Source organism: Galleria mellonella, unplaced genomic scaffold, assembly GCF_026898425.1.
Source record: "Galleria mellonella isolate WM207_F2 unplaced genomic scaffold, CSIRO_AGI_GalMel_v1 utg78, whole genome shotgun sequence".
NCBI lineage: Eukaryota > Metazoa > Arthropoda > Insecta > Lepidoptera > Pyralidae > Galleria > Galleria mellonella.
The window spans coordinates 2,524,312-2,540,010 of NW_026442151.1; the positions used below are offsets into that span (position 1 = coordinate 2,524,312).

Sequence of the window (15,699 nt, forward strand, 5' to 3'; positions counted from 1 at the left end):
ACTATACACATATTAAGTATTATTTAGATATACAAGTCTAATAAGTCTAAGTCTGAGATTAAAAATGATAAAATTGGTCTAAAACTAACCTCTAGTAATTTATCAGAAACTGTATGGTTCCCACTTTCCATCAGGTGAGAGCAAATACATAAGAGTACAATCTATCTATCTATTCATATACACATAACTAAATGTAGTGTACATTGGATAATTCAAATAAATAACAAAAAAGTCCATGTAGTTGTTACATAATTTTAATAACATTAATAAAATAATCCTTATGCATTAATAATAAAGTGAAGTTGAATCACTTTGATTTAATTTTCTTATTTTTTTTATTTATGCCATTTTGTTTACCCTCTGGTCTGGAAATTCCCTGTTTCCCGCTTATTTGACCAATCTGCTTATTCTTTTTCTTTAATTTTTTCTTTAACTTTCTCGACGCATTCACTTCTACCTTCTCTGTTATTTTAAGTTCATTTTTATTAACTACTGCTACACTTTTTGAACTGCCATTTGAAGACTTGTTTTTATTCTTTTTATTTTTATTCTTCTGATTTGGATTTAATGATACATTTTTATTTACAACTAATGCAGTGGAATTGTTTGACAATTTATCATTTAGTGGCGTATGAGACTTTAAAGTTGTTTCTGTAGAATTTTTGTTTCCTGTATCATTAATATTTTTCTGTTTGTTATTTTTATCTTGAATGTTTATATTTGGAGACTTTATATCAGATTTTTCGTTTATGCTGCCAATCTGAACCTGTTCAGTTTGAGGTACTTTGTTACCGTCATTTGCGTTTGGTTTATTCTTTTTGTTTTTACGTTTCTTCTTTTTAATTTGATTATTAGATGAAACTGCCGTAGGCACAGTCGATGATGTAGGCGTACTGTAACAAATTCATAAAAGGCTCCATTATATCCAATATCATGAAAATGGAACTCATTTTGAAAATTTACAAAGCCTACTTCATTCCTTGAAAATTTTCAATTAAAGTTTTGTCACTTAAAAGTTTACTTTCTTCATTTATTTTTACAGTTGAGGACTAATTAGATGTTTCGTTGTTTTAAAAATAATTATTTATACAACTTTAACTATCGACAAAGTGACTATTACAGTAAAGGATAAATGTAATGCTTAACAATTGTGTTTAAATTATATACATAGTTACAAATTATTTCGGCATTGATGATTATATTTAACGGTTTTTTTTTTCTCATCTAATTTAAATTATTACAATAATTTCCCTAAATCTTAATGGTTTCATGAATTAGTTGTCCATTTACTCACTAAACTTTAGTGGCATGGGAATTTGAACAAGGTGGAATTAACATAACCATATTACACACCTTTTCTGAGTGGGAGCCTTATTTTTCTTCTTTTGTGGCTCAGTTTCAGTAGAGGTTGCAGGTCTTTTCACTCCTACACTTTTCTTTTCTGACTGTTGACTATCAACATCGGATTCAACATTCCCATTTGGTTGGTCTCCTGAGACTTCTGTTGTTTCGGCTTCTTCGTCATCATCATCTTTGACTGGTTCAGGCTAAACAAAAAAGAAATATTTTCATAGTATACTCAAATTTGTAAATCAATCAAATAGTGTATTACTGCTGGCAGATTAGCCAGTTTTTCATCCATTTTTTTCATACCAAAAGTAGTAACGACATACAAAACAGCAATATGACATATTATACCATGTGTGCCCCAGCATAGAATGGACCACCCTTTCCTTTCCCGTGGGCGTCGTAAAAGGCAACTAAATGAGGGTGAGGGATGAGCAGTAGCATCCCTCTTAAAACATCTCTAAAAGCATAACAGCGGTTGCCAACCTGCCTGCCAAATGTGACGACTACTAACAAAACTTCTCTTATGAGAAAGGCTTATGTCCGGTAGTGGACAGCTAATAGCAAAGATGGTTAAAGGTATTAAAAATAAATAGATTTGACTTACTATAACATTAGAAAACTTCTTAAGTTTTGCTACAAAGAATCCATCCATATTATGAGTATGAGGATAAAACCTCCTAGTCAGCTTCAAAGATGGATGAAACCGGTGATGCCTATATTTCATAAACCCTTCAGTGCCAAAGTCTAAACCTGTCGGAACCAACTTCACATTTCTCCTTTTCAAAGCATAATTAATCACCCATTCATTCTCTTCAGGCAGTATTGAACATGTTGAATAGACAATATAACCGCCTGTACTTGATTTAGCATTACAGCAGTCTATAGCAGCTAAAAGTAGCTGTCTTTGTAAATTAAAACATCTTTGAATGTCTTTTTGATCCTTTGTTGTCTTAACACTAGGATCCTTTGCAATAACACCTGTGCCTGTACAAGGTGCATCTAATAAAACCCTGTCAAATCCCTTGATCACATCAGGAAACTGACGGCCATCATAATTACAAATTACAGCATTAACAACTCCCAATCTATGAAAATTACCAACAATAGCTTTAGTTCTTTCTTTATTTGCATCATTTGCAAATAATGCACCAGTATTTTTCATGATTGCAGCTATATGTGATGCTTTTCCTCCTGGTGCAGCACACATATCTAATATCCTTTCATTTTCTTGAGGTGCTAATGCCATAACAGGCAAAAAACTTGATGCTCCTTGGAGAATATAGTGACCAGCTAAATATTCAGGAGTAGCCCCAATTGGTACTGTGGAGCTATACACAACAAGACCGACTTTGCTCCATTTTCCAACTGGATCCAAGTTGACACCTCTATTAATAAGGGCTTGAGCTAAATCGCGCCGCCTGGTTTTAAGACTATTTGTTCTAATGGTTACAGGTCTGGCAACTTCACTAGCTTCCAAGAACTCTACCAATTCTTGAACAGGAAATATTTGCATTAAAACTTCCATTAGAAATTCATTATAGCTATAATACATGCATAAATCTTTTAGAAGTAAATCTGTATATTCACAGCGGGATCTTCCTTCTTGTTTCAAGCGATTGAAGTCACTTAGAACAGTAACAACATCTTTAATTCTTTGATGCACATCTTGAAGGCTTGTGGGGTTTTGTAATTCCTCTTCAGTGGGAAATGCAAATACATCCTGTTTGGAAATATTGAGTTGCATTTCATCATCTGCAAGCTTTTTCTCCAATTTTTGCTTCTTTTTCAGTTTAATATTTGCTTTTTCTATAGGTAACATGTCATCATCACCATCATCATCATCCTCGTCACTTTTACCTTCTTCTTCATCTGAGTCAGAATTATATGACATCTTAAGAGAACTATCTGCACCCTCATCCTCTGATGTTACATCACCATTCTCCATATCAGAATCTTGAAACAAATCATCTAAAGTTCCAACCTAAAATTTAAAAATCCATAGGTTATATACCCATTCTATATAGATTCTAATTAATAATTCTGATTACAGCACATGAATGACATTTAAAATCAAAAGCAGGCAATATTTAATAATTTTTTTAATTTTTTTCTACATGGTGTAAAACTGAGTTCATCACATTTACTTTTGTTAAATATTATTGATTTACCTATGAATTCGTCTATGTGAACAAGATATATATATATATATATATATATATATATATATATATATATATATATATATATATATATATATATATATATATATATATATATATAATAAAAAAAATAGACATATCCTTCTCCATCCTATATAATATGTGTATACCAAATTTCATAATGATTAGTTAAATTCATAAAGGCTATAAGATAACAAAAAAATTACTTTATTTTTCCAGATTAGACCCTAACATTATGTTGCCTCACAATGTATTTGGATTTTAGTACATTTTTAAATGTTATAATTAGTTAAAATAGATTTCCCTTACTTTATATTTTTCAGGACTAGAACCAGTTTTAGGTAAGTCTTCATCATTGTCACTACCAGATCCTTCATCATGTCCACTATCACTGTCTTGGTCACTCATCTCTTTTACATTATTTTTAATTTTCTGTTTTGGTTTTAGCCATTCTTTGTTGTCATCAGTAAAACCTATAAGTAAGAAAAGAATAAATATCTACAGTATCTTAAATAAATGTAAATGTACACTATTTTCTGTACTTAACCTCTAGTCACTTTATTTAAAAATAAAAGAAATATTATAAAGAAATCCATTTATAAAAAGATCACATCAAAAATCTTAACTTGAGGTGGTATTTCTATTAAAACTAATCACTAAATAATGAAAATCGACCACAACCACCACAAAGATGATCAAATGGGGTGAACAGCCTATGTGAGCATCTCCATTTATATAACTTAAATATGATTTACACATTAGGTAGTTTAACTTCAAAAATAGCTTACTGAAAGCACAAAACAAAAAAGATAATCTACATAGAATAATAATTGATACCTTGAATGTTTTCATCACCAGACTCATCATCAGAAGCTTCTTTGAGTACCACCTCATTTTGTTTAGCAACATTTTTTTTAGCTTGCTTCAATGCTTTTCTCTTCTCGGTTAACTCTGCTTTCTTTTTGGCTCTCCTTGCTGCTCGCTGTTTCTGTCTGTGACTGAGCTTCTTAGTCTCATCATTTTCCACTATAGTTAAAATATTAAATTAATACAATACTACTAATGTTATAAATGTGAAAATTTACAAAGATGTAGTTTCCCAATCATGCTTAAACAACTGACGTAATTGAAAGTTACAAATGTGAATGAAAAAAATGAGGAAAAAATGAAAAATTTGATAAATATAGCCCTAACTTAACTCTTAGTATACTTTATATACTGATTCACATAAGCAAAACTGCAAAAAACATAGAGTTATAAAATAATCTAGTATTAGGTAAAGATTAAAATACAAAGATGTATAGGCGCCAATTTAAATGGAGAAGTTAGTATGGATATATAAATGTATTTTAATATATGTTTTGTACACACGATATTGAGATGTGGTTAATTTAGGGGAAAAAATTTACTTGTTTTCTAACTTCTTTATTACGTATTGGATGATATATCAAAGAAGCCGAAACTGCAGTTCAAGACATTCAATTATGCACAATAAATCATAAAATTATACAAAAATATGAATAAACTAGTAAACCAATGCTTTACTCACATAACTCCTTTTTAAAAATAGGATCTTGTTGTTTCCTTGCCTTTCTACCTGGACCTTTTTTCACTTTTTTTGTTTCATCGAATTTTGCTTTCCGTCCCATTTTTAACTTACTAATGAAAATATATTTTTTAATATAAATCAGACAACGCGGTTCTTAAAATTGACAATTGTATTCAACAACACGTGTTTCTTTAGGCAGAAATAGTCAATGCTCAATACTTTAACCACTATCACTAGTCACTTATTTTAAAGAGACGGCACTGCCTGCTGCTTTTATGTCGTTATATCGGAAAAAAAACAGATTAATAATTCTATGCAACCTAGATGCAACACAATATTAAAGTTAAAATAATAAAATGAACAAATACGTATTCATATTATATATTTATTGCTTTATATTTATAGTGCCTCTATTTAAAATATATATATTGATAGGTTGGATAAAGACTTAACGATAGTTACTTCACAGTGTAAAATTTTCTAATTCAATAAACTGATTGAATAGAATTTATACAAATGCATTTTGTTCTTAGTTTGTCACTCAGACACGGCTGTTATAATTTTTTTGTATATAAACAGAAACAACATGAATTAATGAATAGACTATTCTTAATCTATGGCATACTACCATCAAATTGAAATGTCAAATGTCAGTGTTAAAGATATTTTCTTTACATTACTTCAGCTTTAACAACTCATTCAGTCTGAATTACAGATCAGATAATTAGAGTTAAGAAATTTAGAATTGGTTTCCAAGGTGTGAAGTTTTATAAATGTGTAGTGAGGAAACTTAATAACTTCATCAAATTATGGTTTTACTCATTTCGTGAACTTACTTCTACAATTATGATAAATTTAGTTAAATATTTAGATAATAAAAAATCAACATAATGGTCTTATCAAAAAATTGGACTTCAATTGTTCCTAAAATTCTATTTTCAAAACCAGGTGTTTCCAGGTAAGTAATTTTAATTTCTAAATACTTTCCATGCCTTAAAAATTTGATCTAAATTGAGTCTTACATAAAAACCTGCCGCGTATTGAATTAGTTCTTCCTGAAGTTTTCAGGGTCATTACATAAATAGAAACGGAGAAGTTATTTATAATCAATGTCAAGTATACCTACAAAGGAGAAAATTTATCAACATTCCAAAGCCTGTCCGCACAAGGGAATATTGTGGAAGACAATTGGTAGGGTAAGTAATGTTTATATAGAATTAAGATTGAATTATACATAAACAGTATCAGATAATTGTAATTTTTCTAAAATAAAATACATAATATTGTAACAATCTTCACAAAATTTATGTGAGACCAACTAAATCTTTTTGATTTAAAATAATGTAATATTATCATTTAAATAGTCAAATTAGAGACCCTTTATTTTTAATGTTTGTTAAACATAGATATATATTTAAATTACTAAGAAGAATATTGAAACTGGATTCTAGAGCACTGCAATATATTTAAAAATGATAATCATCAATTTTATATTAAGAGAAGTTAAAATGTAAAATTATTTTTCATGTATGTATCTATGGCTTTTTTAAGATTTATTATCCTAAAACTTTAATAATTTTCGTTCCCGTTACCTTCCTGGGCCTGTTATCTCCTATTACTGTGTGAATTAAGGAGAATCCCTCTTTATTGTTAACATGCTTTAGATATGGAATTGCTATGAAAAAATCATATTTCTCAAGTAGACCTAGATGTAAACACAATTGGCAATTCTTCCCTGCCTGTCCTATAAAAGATCTGAGGTGAAAAAAAAAATAGAAGATTTCATTCATTCATTTACATAATTGTTTACGGATAAATTATCTTAGTTCAGTGAATAAGAAAGGATAGGAATACATTAATGTGTTATTATGTTAATCCTCATAAATATGGATATTAGGATTTACAATTTATTTTCTGATGTTGAAATACACTTTTGTCTTGATAGAAAGTTAACATTAAAATACTAATATACCAAATAATAATTTATGTTTTATCATAATGTATAAAAATATTCTTACGTATATACTGAAATTATTCATAATTATCTAAAATTTATCTATATTTCACTTATTAATCATACCCAAATCTTAAATTATTAAAAATTTTATTAAAACTTAATAGTCTCTATGGGTGGTTAAATAGAAAAAATATGCTTGAATTCTGCATTATCCATATTCAGGTACTATGTAAAAATGGGCTCCACAATTTTATTTATACTAGTATATATAGTTATTCTTATTAAATATAAAGATGAAAGATTTGATTATTTGTTTGTAATGGATAAGCTCAAAAATAACTCAACAAATTTTATAAATCTATAGAAAGTTACATTATAAGCAAGTAACATAGATTATATGTATATTATTTTTTAAAATTATATCCACATGTGCAAAGCCGAGTCAGGCAGAGTCGCTAGTTATTTATTAAGTATACATGTCTTAGGGTATTGAAATTAGTCTCTTCTATACATTTATATGCTTTAAACAACATTAAGGCTTAATTTAATTATTAAGAAATATAATATCTATATGGAATAATGCTATTTTTGTTTACAGATATACAATGGAACAAATGTTTGAAGTAGTGTCCGATGTAGAAAATTATTACAAATTTGTGCCATGGTGTAAAAAATCAATTGTACTGAAGAAAACACCAGATTTCCTTAAAGCTGATCTTATTGTTGGATTCCCACCCATAAATGAGAGTTATACTTCAAATGTAACACTTATTAAGCCTCATGTTGTTAAAGCAGAGTGCTTAGATGGAAAACTATTTCATCATATGCTTACTCTCTGGAGATTCAGTCCAGGCCTGAAGAGAGAGCAACAGTCATGTGTAGTTGATTTCCAAATAACATTTGAATTTAAATCAGCTTTTCATTCTCAGTTGTCAAATTTATTCTTTGATCAAGTTGCCCGACAAATGGAAGGAGCTTTTATAAAAGAAGCTAGAAGAAGGAATGGACCACCTACTATGGAACCCAGGAATATGCTCATAAATAATAATCATGATCTGAAAAGTTGACAGTAAGTGTTTTATAGATGATAGTCCAGTGAACCCAGAAATATGATAATAATGAAAATCATGCTCTGAAATGTTGACAGTAAAGTGTTTTAGAGATGTTAGTCCAGTGTTACCAATATAGATAAATAATGTTTATTTATTGTAAACATTCTATAATATATATTTGTCACTATAAATCCTAAACTTGAGCTATTTTTGTTAAGTTTGAAAAAAATAAAACTAAGTTTGAAATTTCTGTTTTATTCACATTTGGCCACATTGTGATATGGTTACAGGTATTTTTGGTTTGTTGTTAGGACCAGTAGGTACATTTTCAATCTTTCTCATCACTAATAAACCATCAATGACTCTTCCAAATACTACATGCTTATTATCTAAGAAGTTGCACTTAGCACATGTTATGAAGAATTGACAACCATTGGTATCTTTGCCACTGTTGGCCATTGAGAGTAATCCCGGTGAATCATGTTTCAATGCAAAATTTTCATCTGCAAATGTGCTTCCGCCATAGATGCTCATCAATCCAGTACCATCACCCTGATACAAATAAGAATTTATTGAAACAAAATTTATTATGGTTATTATATTATAAAAAAAGGATTACATAATGTAAAATAATATGATATCATATATAATATACATAAACCAATTATAAATATTTTTTTATGTAAAAGAATATATTTTCAGATTCATTCAGTAGTTTGATTTTTAAATTAAAAGAACTAATTTTTGACCACAATTGTGGGCCAAAATCTACTTCTTAAAATTTTGGAAACAAATTAATAGACATTCAATAAAATTAAATTTGTTAAGTAACTCATCTAATTAAGTAGGTACTTTTTCACTTGAAATATTTTAATATAGTGATACTAATTCTTATGACACTTACATTGACAAAATCACCACCTTGTATCATGAAATCCTTAATAACTCTATGGAACGTGGCTCCTTTATATCCTAGTGGTACTCCATCTCTTCTGTATTCACCTGTACAGAATTCTCTAAAATTCTCACTTGTCTTTGGTACTACATCAGCAAATAATTCAAATATCATACGTCCTATTTCCTGTAATGAAATATAAAATCTACTGATAATTTTAAGTACCCTTATTCTCTTGAAAGATATTTAAATAAAATCTGTTTTTTATATATTCCACATTCAGGTATAGAATAATATATAAATGTTGCACTTGATACGGTATTAACTATAAGTCTATGTATACCAAATTCTTACCGTTGTTCCAACAGTGATATCGAAAAATACAACAGGATTATTAGGATTCCTGAGTTGGGATTGAATTTGATTCCAAGTAGGCATTGCAAGCAATGAAAGAAACTAAAATACAAAAAATGATCCTAATATGCACAGCACAGCTCACAGACAATTTTGCACTAAAGTTTTATTCATCCCTTTTAACTACTGTAAAAATATTAAAGGTGCTTATAGTTATTAACTACCTTTACAGAAAATAAATATTAAGGGAGCGCGCCACGAACGAGATGCCGGAAGATGTGAGTAAACGAAGCAAACGGTGAATAATAGTTATGAACTAAATAAAGATGTTATTTAATAAATTAGTAATTGTTTTAACACCGAACAAATTATAATTTAATGGTATAGTATAAATTTATTATATATAATTTATTATTTTTATAAATACTAATAAAATAGGTTATGTTATGAACATTCACTTGATTTCGATGTCAGAGCACAGATTAGAAAGACTGTTCCATGTAACGAATTTACTCGACTTTTCGGATTGATTCGATATTGGACATATAATTTTTTATTAAATATATATATTTATAAAAACATCTATACGATTAAAAACCTAACTCTGACTAATGATTACAATAAAAACAAAAGATAAATTTAATATTATTAAGTGTCATTAATAAATAATGATGCCTGTGAGAGAAGCTAGTGGAACAACCTAAGAACAAAAAATTACATAGAAGGAATGATAAAATAAAAACTATAAATCATATGGTCGCCTCCTTTCTTCTTATGCAAATATAATGAGTTAAAAGAGGAAGAAAGATATACCATCAGTTGTTTTTTTTCTCAATTCATAGCAGGTTAGTATATAGAAAATATAATAATTGCTTGTCAATGATAAATTTTACATTACTAGACAATATATTCGATATAGTTTAGGTGGAAACTATGTAAGCAGGTTGTATCTGAATTTGGTAAGGGTATACGGTCTTATTTTCTATACACTAGCCTGCTATGAATTAACATATAAAATATATAATATATAAAAATAACTACTGATGGTGTATCTTTCGTTCTCTTTTTACTAATTATATTTGCATAAGAAGAAAGGAGTAAATCATATGATTCATAGATTTTATTTTATCATTCCTTCTCTGTAATTCCTTGTTTTTAGATTAGATATAATGACATTGACAGTAGATATGTTCGAAGATCATCAATGTTCGATGATCATTGATGTTGAAAGAAAAAACATCGATGTTGCTATATGAAAAATATCGTAACATCGATGATAATAGAATCGATAATTGATGTTACTCATGTCTTCACGCACGACCAATGCAGCGTACGAAACAAATTACGTGTTTTATTTAATAATAATTATTTTGTTGAATATCGAACATTGATGTTGAATTCTCGATTGTGACAGTAATGTCAACATCAATGTTTTTCAAATATGTACATCCCTAATTGACAGGAAATTAATGCAAGTAAATGACAATGTCTGCGTCACTTTAAACAAAATATTTTTATGTTAATTTTATGCAACCAGTTTATTAAATTTAAATTTTCTTAAATATAATTTAATATATAATTAGGATAGTAAATAAACAGCACAGACATACAGATATAGGTGATATTAAAAAAAATACATCAGTGGATCGACTTGATTGTCGAGGGATGAGCAGTGGCGTCCCTCTCGAAACATCAGTAAAGCAGTTGCTAATCCGCCTGTTAAGCATGACAATTACTAGCAATGGAGAAGGCCTATGTTCAGCAGTGGACAATTAACGGCTAATATAATAATAAAATAATTTAAGAGAGAGTGTTAATAAGAGCAACAATAAAAAAAGCCAACAAAAACAAAAAAAGCCAAAACAATCTTGACTATTCGGTTTTTTCCATTTATTTATATTGATATTTCAAGGTGGTTGCATAAATTTATTATTTTGTTTCATTTATATTTGTGCCTCTTCCTAAATAATTTACTGAAAAACTTAAGTTGGAAACTAAGAACAAAAGTGAATTTAATATCATTCAATAAGAAAAGTTCTATCTTAAGATATAATTTACTTTTACTTTATATACCCATCTAGAGGCATTTACTTCCTCCTGTAAAGTAAATTATGGATGGAAATGAGGAGTTCACAGATTATTATATGGTTTTAGAATGCAATAGGACTGCTTCCATAGATGAGTTGAAAAGAAGTTATCAGAGGCTTATTTTGCAATTGCATCCTGACAAAAACAACTCTCAGTGCAGTGACAATGAAACATTCCTTCAAGTACAGAAAGCATGGGCTGTGTTAAGAGATCCTGATAGCCGAAAACAGTATGATGCTGAGCTTTCATGTATAGAACATAGTGATCTGTTATTGTATGACACAATAACACTGTCCCAAATGGAATTTAATTCTGAACAGAGTATTTACACCTACAGTTGTAGATGTGGTGGTACATATTTGCTAGAAAACTGTGATTCTTCGCTACCCTGTATTGTTATAGGTTGTAATGAATGCTCATTCTCTATACAAGTCAATGTGGTATAATAAAATGGTGTGTATAATAAACTACCTGAAGGTTATTTAATAAATTATATATAAGTTGTATAATATTGTTATATTTGTAGTATTGTTATTAAATATTACTTTGTTAATATTGTTATTTTTATCCCATTTTATTTTCATAATTATTTTTATGGTGTTCCTGTGTTTGTCACTATCTCGAGAAGTATTTAACCCATTCAATACGGCGGCCATATTGAGATCCCTATGCAGTATACGGCTTAGTTTTGCATAAATGGCCGTCACTGACGGCACAACTTTTTCTACGTATATGGCTTAGTTAATTGTTAGGAGTGACTACCAGTAAATAACGGGCTTCCACAAGTGTCTGGAACGGTCTAAAGCACGTTTGAAACTAAAGGAAACTGAGCGCCTCGGAGCGCTCTCTGTCATTGGGTAAGGGTGGGGAGAGCGCCTCGAGGCGCTTGCCGTCACAAGGTATAACATTGGAGAGCGCCCTGGCGCGCTCTCCGTATTGAATGGGTTAATGTATAGTTTAATGACATCTCTATTAAACGGATATTTATATATAACTATATAAATATTGAGAATAAATGTATATTGTACACTAGTATAGTATCTATTGTCAGAAATATATTTATATATACAATACATACCTACTATCTTACAGAGGCTGATCATTAAAAAGTGTGTTTAGTAAGTCTTCATCTTATTTGTGGTCTGGGATTTAATTTAAAAATGTATGTTATACTTTTTTTTTATTTTTCTGATCTTTTATTTATATTTACAATTATTTATTTGATACTTTTTTACTATTATTTACAGTATCTTTTTTGTGTGATTTTGAAGTTTTTTTTTTTTTTTTTTACAACACAGGGGGCAAACGAGCATGCGGCTCACCTGATGGTAAGTGACTACCGCCGCCCATGATCACCCACAACACCAGCGGCATTGCAGGTGTGCTGCCGGTGTTAAATTTATTAGCCTTACAAACTTCATATTTCTTATTCTTATTAAATAGTAATTCAGTACATTATGTAGTTAACCTCCTTGTGGTGCTGGCATACAATGGGCTATCACTTATTTTTACATGTGTGTCATAAGAGGTGATTAAGGAACTTAATGATCCAAGGATGGGCTGTAGCGTCCCTCTTAAGACATCACCTATCAAGCATGGCTACTATTGACAAAATCCCCCATATGAAGACCTATGTTCAGTGGTGGACAGTTAATAGCAGATATGTTGATAATGTGATGATTATGTAGTCAATATAACATTTTTATTTTGTTGTTATTTTCTGATCAACCTTTTTGTTTTTAACTTCACGAATTCTAGTTTCTCCATATACATCTATATTGCTTATTTATGTTTTAATATTACTTATATATTGCTGTGTGGTCCGGCATAGAAAAGGCCACCCTTTCTTTCCCAGTTGGTGTCGTAAGAGGCTACTAGGTGGGGTGGGTTGAGTTTTATCAGACGGTTATATTTTTCAATCTAATATATGGTTAAAATCTATAGAAACGGCAATCTTTTTCACATACTATATGAGGCTGTTTTTACTTTTTTACCAGAGGGAGACTTTGTACAAAAGTCGATTGCTTGGGTACCTCTGTCCCATTCGTGTTTCAACCATGAAGCAGTTGTTTGCATGGCTGTGTTTCGGTTTGAAGGATGGGATATGGCGTAAATTTACTGGGACAGAGGAATAACACCTGAGTTCTCAGGAAGGGCAACGCATGGGGGTATCATGGGCGAAACAGTATACTCTGTTATGTCCATGGTACTGCTCATGTCTATAGGCGACGGTTACCACTTGCCATCAGGTTGTTTGCCATTCTAAGTTGTATAAAAAAAAAGTTACGTAGTTAACTACACAAGTTTTTAGTATAGGTAATAAGTTTTTTTTTTATACAAAAATTATTCTGATTGTACAGGCTTTCCCATTTTTAGTTCATAATTCACACATCGGTGTAAATTTAACAAATAAAAGATTGTTTTATATATATGTTTATATATGTGTATCAAATATATGTGAACTGTCGAAAATAAAATACATGTCAGTTTAATGATACCATTTATTTTGCAGTTAGAGCTAGCTAGTACATAAATATAAGTATTTATATATTTTCCTGAGTAAATATTGTGGTTACTCTTAAAAGTGAATGACTACATTAAATAATTAAAGAATAACCTAAGGGTAAAATATTATACAATTTAAAAAGGTACAAATTGTGTTCAATATTGATGAAAAAATAAATTAGGTACTAGCGACATTTCCATTATATTTAAATTTCATTTTTTGCAAATAGTTTATACAACATAAAAGATCTAAGCTATCACAATATTCAAATTATAATTTCGTATAGTTTCTGTATTTAAAAATACTTCATTGGCAAGATATTAAAACAAAAAAATACATCCATAAGTTCATTATGTAAATTCTATACATAGAGAGTGAAGAGATAGAGAGATAAATAAAACATTTAAGTCAAGAATTGTAAGCAGTTTGCTGTACTATATAATAAAGTGGCATTTCTGACATTACCACCTCGTGCGATGTTCTTAAAACACAGCAGGGTGGCAATTATTTACCCAGTTCAAGGTTACTTCGTCACAGATTTCTTGCATGCACTCAACACTGAGATTACATCTTTTTAATTATGTACCAATATGTAAAACATTGCTGTGTTCAAGCTAACTTAATTTATAATGGCATAAACAAAATATTTACACATTGTGCGTATTTTTGTACTTTAAAATTAAAATTTACATAAATATTCGATTAAATATTCGATAAAAGTCCAATAAGGCAGTCGTGTTCCATACACACTCTGCAGTAACATATTTCCGCATGTCTAACACCGTTCATCAGCACAGTCTCACTTTATTAACACATCTGTCCATGAAATTCTTCTTTCGCTTAGTCTGCGTGGCGGCGTCTAAAGGCGTAGGCAAAGAAAGTTGCGTGTGCGTCTGTTCGTCTGCATCTAATATGCCCTCGCAGCTACGGCACCTACGTGAAGTTTTATCCATTTCATTAGTGTCTATATTGTCACTACTTTCCGATAGTCTTTCAGGTAGGCTGTATAGCGATTTTTCTGGTGATGTGGTTATTGATGCGTTACTATAACTAGAAAGTTGGTCACAACTTTGTGATGTTGCTGGTAAAGCTTTTTCTAGTGATGACTGACGGCTTCGTCGTGGTCTGTTAACAGAACAAATACGGTAAGGTACGGGGTAGAAAAAAAACGGAATTGAGAAAGTACATATAATTAGTTAATTTTTAAATAATAAAACTGCATTTACCTAATAACTAAAATTTAGTAGAACCGAAAATATAAACAATAATTTATTGTAGCGACAATAAAGAGCTGTCTTCTGCAGGGAGTTCATTTTATAACGAATTCCTTGCCGAAGTTTATATGAGTTATGTGTCGAAAGACATAAATAGTTCCATGGACATCATAGAAAATAGTGTACCATCTACGGTAACTTCATTTGCCTTGCCTGAGGACTAAAGTATTATTATGAGGTGTAATTTTACTGCCATATTTCATCTTTCAAAACAAAATAGCAATACAAGCTTGCTACTTTGCGGCAGAAACACGAGCAGAATAGAGATTTCCATGCAGATCACAGACGTCTTTTGTACACTATTCCTTTCGTAATTCGGAATAGAATTCAAATTATTTAGTGTGCTACATTCTGTAGTGCCATTTCACTAAACCTATCTTTACAATTAAACTTCAATTTAGTATCACAGCAATATCTTTATTGTAAGGACCAATATGAACTAACTTTCTAATAGGTTTACGTTAAAATTATTATAATTTTAGTTTATGATGACC

General features: G+C 30.0%; 4 protein-coding genes across 11 annotated transcripts in view; 1 reads left to right on the top strand and 3 right to left on the bottom strand.

Annotated features, from left to right (window-relative positions):
* Nucleotides 1-238: 238 nt before the first annotated feature.
* LOC113517547 (uncharacterized) lies at nt 239-5,328 on the bottom strand. Its single transcript, XM_026902248.3, has 6 exons — nt 5,080-5,328; nt 4,368-4,556; nt 3,840-4,003; nt 1,955-3,331; nt 1,354-1,547; nt 239-893 (listed from the first exon to the last, which is right to left on the bottom strand). The coding sequence occupies exons 1-6, from the start codon at nt 5,177-5,179 to the stop codon at nt 308-310; spliced, it is 2,610 nt and encodes an 869-aa protein (XP_026758049.2). The 5' UTR covers nt 5,180-5,328; the 3' UTR covers nt 239-307.
* A 423-nt stretch (nt 5,329-5,751) lies between these two features.
* LOC113517434 (coenzyme Q-binding protein COQ10 homolog B, mitochondrial) lies at nt 5,752-8,144 on the top strand. Its single transcript, XM_026902096.3, has 3 exons — nt 5,752-6,037; nt 6,141-6,275; nt 7,635-8,144. Exons 1-3 carry the CDS (start codon nt 5,970-5,972, stop codon nt 8,101-8,103), a joined length of 672 nt encoding a protein of 223 aa, XP_026757897.2. The 5' UTR covers nt 5,752-5,969; the 3' UTR covers nt 8,104-8,144.
* Nucleotides 8,145-8,327: 183 nt separating this feature from the next.
* On the bottom strand, nt 8,328-9,833 carry LOC113517435 (peptidyl-prolyl cis-trans isomerase H). Of its 3 annotated transcripts, XM_052901588.1 has the most exons (4): nt 9,562-9,832; nt 9,338-9,439; nt 8,993-9,169; nt 8,328-8,640 (listed from the first exon to the last, which is right to left on the bottom strand). In XM_052901588.1, exons 2-4 carry the CDS (start codon nt 9,419-9,421, stop codon nt 8,347-8,349), a joined length of 555 nt encoding a protein of 184 aa, XP_052757548.1. In that variant the 5' UTR covers nt 9,422-9,439; nt 9,562-9,832; the 3' UTR covers nt 8,328-8,346. The 3 variants fall into 3 exon arrangements, with proteins under 3 accessions (XP_052757548.1, XP_052757549.1, XP_026757899.1); XM_052901589.1 differs by lacking the exon at nt 9,338-9,439 and having other exon boundaries at nt 9,562-9,833; XM_026902098.3 differs by having other exon boundaries at nt 9,338-9,832.
* Nucleotides 9,834-13,908: 4,075 nt separating this feature from the next.
* The window catches only part of LOC113517368 (NAD(+) hydrolase sarm1), a 100,722-nt gene continuing 98,931 nt past the window's right edge, over nt 13,909-15,699 (bottom strand). For all 6 annotated transcript variants that reach the window (XM_052901644.1, XM_052901643.1, XM_052901646.1 and 3 more), the window contains one exon: nt 13,909-15,056. The gene's annotated coding sequence lies outside the window, so the exon portion shown is untranslated. The remainder of the gene's footprint in view (nt 15,057-15,699) is intronic.

Bases quoted from the DNA above. Each gene is read 5' to 3' on its own strand.
- LOC113517547 (XM_026902248.3), bottom strand. From the start codon at position 5,179: ATGGGACGGAAAGCAAAATTCGATGAAACAAAAAAAGTGAAAAAAGGT. The intron at 3,332-3,839 runs GTAAGGGAAATC...TTTAAATTTTAG, and splicing joins CTAGTCCTGAAAAATATAAA to GTTGGAACTTTAGATGATTT. The intron at 894-1,353 runs GTGTGTAATATG...AATTTGTTACAG, and splicing joins AAGGCTCCCACTCAGAAAAG to TACGCCTACATCATCGACTG.
- LOC113517434 (XM_026902096.3), top strand. From the start codon at position 5,970: ATGGTCTTATCAAAAAATTGGACTTCAATTGTTCCTAAAATTCTATTT. The intron at 6,038-6,140 runs GTAAGTAATTTT...TTCTTCCTGAAG, and splicing joins TCAAAACCAGGTGTTTCCAG to TTTTCAGGGTCATTACATAA. The intron at 6,276-7,634 runs GTAAGTAATGTT...TTTTGTTTACAG, and splicing joins TGTGGAAGACAATTGGTAGG to ATATACAATGGAACAAATGT.
- LOC113517435 (XM_052901588.1), bottom strand. From the start codon at position 9,421: ATGCCTACTTGGAATCAAATTCAATCCCAACTCAGGAATCCTAATAAT. The intron at 9,170-9,337 runs GTAAGAATTTGG...ATTTCATTACAG, and splicing joins ATATCACTGTTGGAACAACG to GAAATAGGACGTATGATATT. The intron at 8,641-8,992 runs GTAAGTGTCATA...TATTTGTATCAG, and splicing joins AAGGTGGTGATTTTGTCAAT to GGTGATGGTACTGGATTGAT.